General features: G+C 37.8%; 1 protein-coding gene across 1 annotated transcript; it reads left to right on the top strand.

Annotated features, from left to right (window-relative positions):
- The first annotated feature begins 4,885 nt into the window (after positions 1-4,885).
- Positions 4,886-6,427, top strand: LOC113279650 (elongation factor 2-like). The gene is made up of 3 exons (XM_026528326.1): positions 4,886-4,936; positions 5,133-5,190; positions 5,328-6,427. The coding sequence occupies exons 1-3, from the start codon at positions 4,886-4,888 to the stop codon at positions 6,425-6,427; spliced, it is 1,209 nt and encodes a 402-aa protein (XP_026384111.1).
- The last annotated feature ends 3,999 nt before the right edge of the window (positions 6,428-10,426 follow it).

Below are 10,426 nucleotides of genomic sequence, written 5' to 3'. Positions count from 1 at the left end.
AGAATTACGATCGATGGAGCATCTAGATGAAAGTCTATTTTGGTTTTCAGGAGCTTGCAGGGGTTGTTGAGTCTGGTTTCTTCGATGTAGATGATCCGGCAGTTGGTGCAGCTCTTCCTAAACCCAAGGGATGATTTGAGAGAGAACAGAAAGAAGGACAAGAAAGTGTTGTACTTCATACACCAAGCCCTGGACGATGCAGTTTTTGAAAAGATTTCAGCTACAAAAACATCAAAGCAAGCATGGGACATATTGCAGAAAGCTTACAAAGGCGATGACAAGGTTAAAAGTGTAAGGTTGCAAACCTTACCAGGTGAATTCGAATCTTTATCCATGAATGAATCTGAATCCATTTCTGAATATTTTTCTCGAATTCAAGTTGTTGTGAATCAATTAAGGGTAAATGGTGAACAGTTAGCTAACTCTCGTGTTGTTGAAAAGATTATGAGATCACTAACAGAAAACTTCAATTATGTTTTTGCTGCAATCGAAGAAGGAAAAAATATGTCTACTCTAACCATTGAAGTATTAGAGGGTTCATTGTGTGCTTATGAGTACATGATGAAGCAGAGAAAGACAAGTTCTTTGGAACATGCTTTGAAAATCAAGGATGTTATCACAGAGAAGGGAAGATCCAACAAAGGAACATCATCAAGTCCATGCAAGAAAGATAAGTACAAAGTTGAATGCTACCACTGTGTAAAATTTGGACATTACAGCAATAATTGTTGGTTTAATCCGAATAAGAAGACGAAGCAGGAAAACTTTGTAGAGATTGAGGAACCAGAAAAGTTGTTCTTTGCTTGCATTATTTCGCAAGAAGACGGTGACATCAAGAATACCTGGTTTCTGGACTCCGTTTGCAGTAATCATATGTGCGGCAACAAGGACCTATTTTCCCACCTTGATGAATCTGTTTGTGGAATGGTGAACTTCGGAAATAAATCCAAGGTTCCAATTTTGGATAAAGGTAAAGTTCTCATTGTTTTAGCTGATAACTCTCACCATTGTATCCGCGATGTTCTTTATGTACCAAGTCTCCATTGGAACCTGTTTAGTATGGGTAAATTATATGTGAATGGGCTTCGTTTTGTCATTGATGATGGTGTTTGCAATATTGAGAATCGTAAGAAGGAGCTGATTGCTAAGGTGAAAATGACTAAGAGTCGTTTATTTCCTTTGCCCATAAAGTCAGAAATTGTTTGTGCTTTCAGTGATATTGTTCTTGATGATAATTGGTTATGGAACTTTCGTTTCGGTCATCTTAACTTTAATGGGTTACGTTCATTGGCAAATAAAGAAATGGTTACAGGTTTACCTTTATTGGAAGACTTTAACCGAGTATGTGAAGGTTGTATTGTGGGTAAGCAACACAGACTTCCGTTTCCAGTTGGAAAGTCCCGAAGAGCAACCCAACAGTTGGAGATAGTGCATTCTGATCTTTGCGGCCCTATGGAGACTGTATCACATGGAGGTAATCGTTACTTTATTACTTTCATTGATGACTACAGTAAAAAGACTTGGATATTTTTCTTGAAGAATAAATCTGATGCTTTTGAAACATTTAAGACATTTAAAGCTTTTGTCGAAAAACAAAGTGGAAAGAGTTTGAAAGTACTTCGCACTGACAGAGGTGGAGAGTACAACTCAAATGTTTTTGGAGATTATTGTAGAATGCATGACATTAGGCATCAACTTACAACAAGCTATACTCTACAACAAAATGGAGTTGCTGACAGAAAAAATCGGACCACTGTTGAAATGGCTCGTAGTATGCTGAATTATAAAAATTTACCCAAAATTTTCTGGGCCGAAGCCGTTGCTTGTACTGCTTACATTCTTAACAGGAGTCCTACTAGTAGTGTTCCCAATATGACTCCGGATGAAGCATGGAGCGGTTTTAAACCTAATGTTGCATCTCTTCGTGTGTTTGGGAGTATTGCTTATGTTCATGTACCAGCTGAAAAACGACAAAAGCTTGATGCAAAAGGAGAGAAGTGCATATTCCTTGGATACAGTGATACAACCAAGGGGTACAGGCTGTTTAATCCTCTTACCGATGCTGTTATTATCAGTAGAGATGTTGAGTTCTGTGAAGATAAATCATGGACGTGGACAAGAACTGAAAAGTTACAGTTGGGAGTTGAATTAGATGCCACTGACAATGAAGAAACACAAGCCGAGGAAAAAGTTCAAGAACCAATTACACCTCCAGTTCCAGACAGTCCTTCAACACCAAATAATACTTCAGAACCTGATTCTTCACCTCAGCAAGTTCCAGCAATTCGTGTTTCAACACGAACTCGTGGTATGCCTGCACGTTTACAGGATTATGTTGTAACTAATGACAATGAGGAGACTGATGAAGAGATTGTTAGTTTTGCATTGTTTGCGGATTCTGATCCTATTACTTATGTAGAGGCAGTACAGGATGATGGTTGGGTTCGTGCAATGGATGATGGAATTCATTCTTTGAGAAGAATGACACATGGGAGCTGACTACACTTCCTCCAGAAAAGAAATCCATTGGAGTTAAATGGGTTTACAAGACAAAATACAAGCCTAATGGAATTGTGGACAGACTTAAGGCGCGCCTTGTTGTGAAAGGTTATAAGCAAAAGGCTGACATCGACTACTATGAAGTGTTCGCACCGGTAGCTAGAATGGAGACCATCCGTCTAGTTATTTCTTTGGCTGCTCAAAAGAAATGGAAGATTCATCAAATGGATGTTAAATCTGCGTTTCTGAATGGGGTGCTTGAAGAGGAAATTTATGTAGATCAACCAATTGGGTATGCAAAGAAAGACGAAGAAGATAAAGTTTTCAGGTTGAAGAAAGCACTCTATGGGCTTAAACAAGCACTGCGAGCCTGGTACACTCGTATCGATTCTTATTTTCTTGAACATGGTTTTCAGAAATGCCCATATGATCCCACTTTATATGTGAAGACTACTACAGATGGAGATATGCTTATCGTTTGTTTATATATGGATGACTTGATATTTACTGGAACTAATCAAAACATGATTACTGAATTCAGGGAGGCAATGGTTAGTCATTTTGAGATGAATGACATGGGTCTTATGTCATACTTTCTTGGACTTGAGATTGAACAAGGAGATGATGGAATTTTTGTATCTCAGAAGAAGTATGCTGCTGACATTTTGAAGAGGTTTAAGATGGACTCTTGCACACCCATAAAGACATCAGTGGAAGCTCGAGTGCAATGGGATCAGACTAGTAAAGGTGAGTTTGTGAATCAAACCCATTATCGCCAACTAGTTGGGAGTCTACGTTACTTAACCGCTACTAGACCTGACATTGTATATGGCGTTGGTCTGATTAGTCGTTTTATGGAAACACCAGGTCAAGTACATCTTCAAGCTGCAAAACGAATCTTGCGATACATAAAAGGTACCCAAGATCAAGGTATTTTATATTCATCCTCTAATAATTCTGAACTTGTTGGTTACACCGATAGCGATTGGGCTGGTGATATAGATCGTAAAAGTACTTCTGGATTTGTACTCTATATGGGTTCTGGTGTAGTATCATGGTCTTCAAAGAAACAACATGTGGTTGGTCTTTCGACTGCTGAAGCGGAGTACATGGCAGTTACTGCGACTGCTTGTCAAGCTGTTTGGTTGAGGGGTTTAATTGAAACATTGAATATGCATCAAGCGTCTCCAACACTGATATATTGTGACAACCAATCAGCCATAGCCTTAACCAAGAATCCTGTTTTTCATGGAAGAGCTAAACACATCGACATTAAGTTTCATAAAATTCGCGATCTTGTGAAGAATGGTGAAATTGGGTTGGAGTTTTGCAAGTCACAGGAGCAGATTGCAGATATATTTACCAAGCCATTGAAGGCAGATATCTTTTTCAGGCTCAAGAATTTGCTGGGAGTCTGTAGTTATGAGAAGCGTTGTGTTTGAGCTTAAGGGAGGTTGTTGGAGTTTAAGCCAAACCCAACGGATATTTTTACAGTTTATTGTTTCTGTTCTACTTTGAATAATTCATATTACTTAGTGATTAGCTGTTCCAACAGACTAGGAGCATTGGTAGCAGTCAGTTTAGCTTCTACTGTCTAGATTAGTTAGCTTTGTTAACACCTATATAAGGTGCTGTAATCAGTTCTCAAATTATACAGAACTGAGTACTGAGTTTCAATAAAAAATCTTTTGATTCTCACATATCTTCTTCTTATTATTATTCTGTGAATGTATATTGTGTTTGCAGGTGGACTAACACTAGTTAGATTCTACATGTTATTGATCATTTTTTTCTTGTTAATTTGGTCTTAACTTTAACTTATACCGTGAACTTGTGTTCCTCACTTTTAGATCTAAGATGTAGTTTTGTTAATCTGTAGGTTTTTGTTGACGTTTTGTGTTATGGTGTTTTACTTGGTTTGTATTGAAGAATTTATCAAATCCTCAATCAAAGCTTTCTCAAGGTAAGCTAGGGTTTCTTCTTATTTTTCAATGATTTTATTTTTGACTCTTGCATGCAGCAATTTTAACATACTACAAAATAAGTAGCTTCTAGGGACAGGCTGTTTTCTCAAAACCATCCCTAAAGAGGGTTATTTGGGACGCTCATGGAGTACTCGTCCCTATTAGTGATCAAATTTTTAAATTAAGGCAATAATATGTCCATCCCTAAAAGAAATGACGACCAAATAGTATTAGTGACGGTGGAACAGGGGACGGTCAAAAAAACGTCACTAACATCTTCTTGGGACGGATTTGGGCCTCTTGGGACGCTTTTTAGACGTCCCAAGAAACCTTTTGTTTTGTAGTGATACGCATATAATACGACCCTAGAAAATTTCCATAAAAGTCTTGAGCAGTAGAACTTGCTGCATCTCTTCCATTTAATGGCCAAAGCCACTAGTCTTTTGGAGGAGAGAGCCTGGAGCTGTAATGTTGTACGTTCATCCAGGAGACCTGACAGTTAACTAGATGAACTCTAGTTGCTATTATTGAGAGTTAACTAGATGAACTCTAGTTGCTATTAACAACAACAAAACCAACTAGTTGATCCTACGTTTATATATATGCTATAGTGAGCTAGCAACAATAGTATTGATGTGGTGATAATATAGTGTGTTTGCTGTTTTGCAGATGATGTATCCAAGGAACAATTCACGCTATGCCTCTATAATCGCTCGCAATGACAAAGGTATACACAAATCATAAGTTTTCTTCATATATGTTTTCATCCATCATCAAGTGTTAGGAAATAGAAGTACATGATGTTCAAATCATGTTAATACAGGGAATAACTGAAACACCTTCATTTTTCTTTTTTTTTCTCAGTGAAATCGAGGTTTAAAGACATACTTGTGGCCGCATGTCGTACTCCTTGTGATGTTGCTAGTCATTCAGAGTCATCCCCTCTCTCTCTCCAATATGAGGTCAATCCTAAGGAAAAGTTGTCTACAACGTTTATTTTTAATATAATAAAACCTCTCTCCCTAATTACGGACGGAGCCCTTATGATTGTTGACTACGAGCATGGAATCTGTGACAAGGTTGAAGCAGAAATGCGCAAAGCCCTCAGCGATAAGATCTCTGTGGTATTACTTATCAACAACGTCGATTCATGCTTCTATTTTGAAGGTGAGAAAGTATACCAAATACTGTTCAATATAGTCAAGAATGTAAATTCCATTATCAAGGAATTCAAAGATGCAGATGAGGTTTGCCCGGGAAAAGGCACTGTTATCTTCACTTTTGGATTGAGTGATTCTGCATTCAACCTTTCTAAATTTGCCACTGACGGTTCTGTGCCGGAAAAGCTTTGGGGTGACAACTATTACGACCCAAGATACTCCAAATGGTACAGTAAGAAAACAAAATCTGCTTCCTGCAAACGGGGTTTTGTGCACTTTTGTTACGAGCCTATTAAGGAGATTCTTCGACATGCTTCTGATAATGAGATAGGGAAATTGTGTTGTCTGGCAGAAAAGTTGGGAATTGATGTTAATTGCCAGGAGAAGTCAGACGGGATGACTTTGATGAAGTCTATTATGCAAAAATGGCTTCCAGCAGACTCTTTGTTAGCTGAAATGATGATCTCTCATCTTCCTTCGCCTGTCACAGCTCAACAGTGTCGTTTTAGTATTCTGTATACAGGTGATGAAAGTGATAAGTATGCACAAGCGATAAGTTGTAATCCAGATGGCCCTCTAATGCTTTACGTGTCTAATTACGAAGATAAGTCCTCAGTTTTGGGGCGCGTATATTCGGGTAATGTCTCAACATGGATGACAGTGAGAGTAATTCGTCCAGCCTATAGAAGTGGTGGCAAGGAGCATACATGTTGTGTTAAACTTTGGGATGAAAACAAGACAGGTTATGTGGAAAAAGTCTCTTCTGGTAGTCTGGTTGTATTGGAAAGTGTCTGTAAGTTCTAATGGCAACTGCAAGACGAAACTTAGCTTATATAAAGACAACTCTCTTTATTGATGTTTAGAAAATCTCTCAAAACTAAACACAAGCTCTAATCTTGCTCATATGATCAACCACAACTTTGGTAATCATATATATATAGAACTATGAATTTCTTTTCCTAGTCCTATTACCTTATTACATGTCTTTCCTTTTCTTAGAACTAGATGACTTCTAATTCCCTTAGGATTACATCAATTTCCTAATCTTGTCCTAACCACCTTGTTAGTGACTTCTATGTTGAAGTTTAACCAACATTCTCCCCGTTAAGCTTCAACCTTACCCGTGACAAATCTTGTACTCCAATCAGTTGTCTCATTTCTTCAAACTTGATCCGAGCTAATGCCTTTGTCAATATATCTGCTTTCTGCTCAGTTCCTGGTATGTGTTCAACGTTGATGATCTCCTTCTCCATACATTCTCGTATGAAATGATACCTTTTGTGAATGTGTTTCGTCTTCCCATGAAACACTGGATTTTTAGTGAGTGCAATTGCAGACTTATTATCAATCTTGATGAGAACTTTTTCAGGTTCTCTTCCTTTGATTTCACTAAACAGTTCTTGAAGCCATATTGATTGTTTAGCTGCTTCTGTTGCGTCCATGAACTCAGCTTCGCATGATGACAGAGCTACTGTGTCTTGCTTCTGTGAACACCATGTAATAGGTGCTTCACCTAGATAAAATATATGACCAGTTGTACCTTTTCCATCATCTTGGTCAATATTATGAATGATGTCACTATACCCAACAATTCCTTTTGATCCTCCTCGACCATACTTCAATCCATAGCTGATTGTTCCTCTTAGATATCTCAATATCTGCTTTATTACATCACCATGAGACTTGCGTGGACTCTGCATATAACGGCTTGCTACTCCCACAGAGAAAGCCAAATCTGGTCTTGTGTGTAATAAGTATCTTAGGCATCCAACATTTATTCTATAACTCGTTGAATCAATCTCTGCTTCTTCTTGTGCCTTTGAAACTTTAAGTCCAAACTCCATTGGTATCTTAGTTGGATTACAAGTTTCAAGTCCTGCTTCTTTCAGAACTCTCCTTGCATAAGCTTCTTGTTTAATCTGAATCCCATCTACTCCTTGATGGACTTCTATGCCAAGGTAATAAGTGAGTTTTCCGAGGTCTGACATCTCAAACTTTGATGACATTTCTCTCTTGAACTCATTGATCACCTTAAGGGAGTTGCCAGTCAAAAATAGATCATCTACATAGACTGCAATCACAAGAAGCGTTCCCTTTTCTTCTCTTCTGTATACTGATGTTTCTTTAGAGTACTTAACAAATCTGATTTCTCTTACGATTTGATCTAACTTTGTATTCCAGGCTCGAGGAGCTTGTCTTAGAACATATAGAGCTTTTGATAACTTATAAACCTTATGCTCTTGTCCTTTTACTTCAAAACCTTCTGGTTGTTCAACATACACATCTTCTCGCAATTCACCATGTAAGAATGCTGTCTTAACGTCTAAGTGGTTAATTTCCCATGAGTTTGATGCAGCTTCTGCTATTAAGAGACGAATTGTCTCTAGTCTAGCAACTGGTGCGAAAACTTCATCAAAGTCTATGCCTGATTCTTGAACGTATCCCTTAGCTACAAGTCTTGCCTTATATTTTTTGACAGTACCATCAACATTCCGTTTTATTTTGAAGATCCACTTAAGACCAATCACTATTACCCCACCTGGCTTATCAACTAGAAACCAATTCTTGTTTCTGTTGATTGAAATAATTTCTTCTCTACATGCTTGTGTCCATTTAGTCGAGACTTTTGCTTCCTGAAAATTCCTTGGTTCATCATTAACAGAAAGTAGCATAATCTCACATTCTTCTGCAGCTTGAAGAACATAATCCTCCATATACTGTGGCTTTTGTATTTGTCTTGTTGATTTTCGCAGTGGAATGGGTTGAGTTATTTCATCGATCTCCTCTTCTTCTTCTTCTATCAGATTTCTGAAAGCTTTGAATCTGTCAAATGCTTCACTCTTTTCTTTCATAAGAATATACCACATATATCTTGAGAAGCCATCTATAATAAAAAATATGTATTTGTTATTTGCAAGGGTTTGTGGTGTAATAGGACCACATAAATCAGCATGAAGAAGCTCTAATGGATTTGAGGCTCTAAATGTTGTTGCTTTTGGAAAACCTTGACGCGTTTGTTTCCCAACTAAACATGATTCACATATCCTTGATTCATCGTTTATCTGTGGTAGCCCTCGAACCATCTTGTTCTGAGACATTGCCTTTAAAGTTCTAAAGCTTATGTGTCCTAACCTTGCGCGCCACTTCCATGTCTGATCTTCCAGTCTCATATTCAGACACAATGGCCTTCCAATCATGAGACTTATCTTGTTGAGTCCATTCTGTGAGCGTGAGACTCTAACTAAAAGTCTTCCACTTGGGTCATGAACTGTTAGATAATCTTGTCGCATTCTAACATCACATCCAACTTCTGTAGCTTGTCCTAAACTTAGAATGTTGCTTTGTAAGTTTGGGATGAAGTAGATGTTTGTGACAAGCTTCTGTTCTCCGGTCTTGTTCTGAAATAAAATTGATCCTTTCCCTTCAATTTCTACAGAGGATCCATCACCAAACTTCACTTGTCCTTTGATTTTCTCATTGAGTTCAGAAAAGTAGTGTCTCTTACCAGTCATGTGATTGCTGGCTCCATTATCTAAATACCAGATTCCTTCTTCTCCATCCTTTGATTCGTAGTTCTTTGGTATTAGTTTCCCTTCATTTAAGAATACAACTTCATGCATGAAAAGAGTTGTATCTGCTTCCATTGTTTCATTCTTGTTTGCTTCTTCCATCTTTTGTATTCTTTCAGGGCATACAGAGGAGAAGTGTTCTGGTTTATCACATCTGTAACAAATAATGTTTGATCTATCCTTCTTTTCTTTCCCTTGGTTTTGATCATTCTGACTTGTTGTTCTATCTTGTGAGTTAAACCTTCCTCCCCTTCCTCGGCCTCTGTTTACTCTACCACCTCTTTCACGACCTCTTCCTCTTGTCGCAGAGTTTTGTTGGTAAGAGTTTGTGTACAAGAGTTTTCCTTGATTTTCTCCATTGTTTTCTTCATCAAGGATTCTCTCTTCATATGCTTTCAATCTTCCAATTATATCTTCATAGCTAGTCTTCTTTAAATCTAAGACTTGTTCGAGAGAAGCTATGATATGAATATACTTGGATCTTGGTAGACTGTTGAGAAACTTCTTGACAAGCTTGTTCTCTTCAATAGTTTGTCCAAGTGATGCAACTTTTGAGGCTATCTCTGATAGCTTTCCTGCAAAGCTATCAATAGTATCAGTGTCTTTCATCTTCACTCTTTCAAATTCAGACATTAAGGTTTGCATTCGGGCTTCTTTAACTCGATCAGCTCCGAGATTACGTGCCTTTATTGCATCCCAAATTTTCTTTGAAGTTTCCTGTTCACCAACTTGTAGAACAAGACATTCTGGTATTGCTTGAGAGAGTAATCCAATGACAACATTGTTTTTGTCTGGGTCCAATGTACCAGAATCAATTGTTTCCCACACCTTGTAGATTTTCATCAGTACCTTCATTCTCATGGCCCATACTGTGTAGTTTGTGGCGTTGAGGATTGGAACTTGTATTGATGGTGGAGTGAACTGTTTTGCACCCACAATGGTGGTTTCGTTTTCCATGGCTCAGAAAACAAGCTCTGATACCAATTAATGGCAACTGCAAGATGAAACTTAGCTTATATAAAGACAACTCTCTTTATTGATGTTTAGAAAATCTCTCAAAACTAAACACAAGCTCTAATCTTGCTCATATGATCAACCACAACTTTGGTGATCATATATATATAGAACTATGAATTCATTTTCCTAGTCCTATTACCTTATTACATGTCTTTCCTTTTCTTAGAACTAGATTACTTCTAATTCCCTTAGGATTACATCAATTTCCTAATCTTGT

Source organism: Papaver somniferum, chromosome 5 (genome assembly GCF_003573695.1).
Source record: "Papaver somniferum cultivar HN1 chromosome 5, ASM357369v1, whole genome shotgun sequence".
Classification (NCBI taxonomy): domain Eukaryota; kingdom Viridiplantae; phylum Streptophyta; class Magnoliopsida; order Ranunculales; family Papaveraceae; genus Papaver; species Papaver somniferum.
The sequence above is the reverse complement of the archived record's forward strand: the minus strand, read 5'-3'. Positions and strand labels throughout refer to the sequence as shown.

What these genes read in the sequence shown, in the direction of transcription:
- LOC113279650 (XM_026528326.1), top strand. Translation starts at nt 4,886, where the DNA reads ATGGCCAAAGCCACTAGTCTTTTGGAGGAGAGAGCCTGGAGCTGTAAT. An exon ending in GAGCCTGGAGCTGTAATGTT is followed by an intron (nt 4,937 to 5,132) that starts GTACGTTCATCC and finishes GCTGTTTTGCAG; the next exon opens with ATGATGTATCCAAGGAACAA. An exon ending in AATCGCTCGCAATGACAAAG is followed by an intron (nt 5,191 to 5,327) that starts GTATACACAAAT and finishes TTTTTTTCTCAG; the next exon opens with TGAAATCGAGGTTTAAAGAC.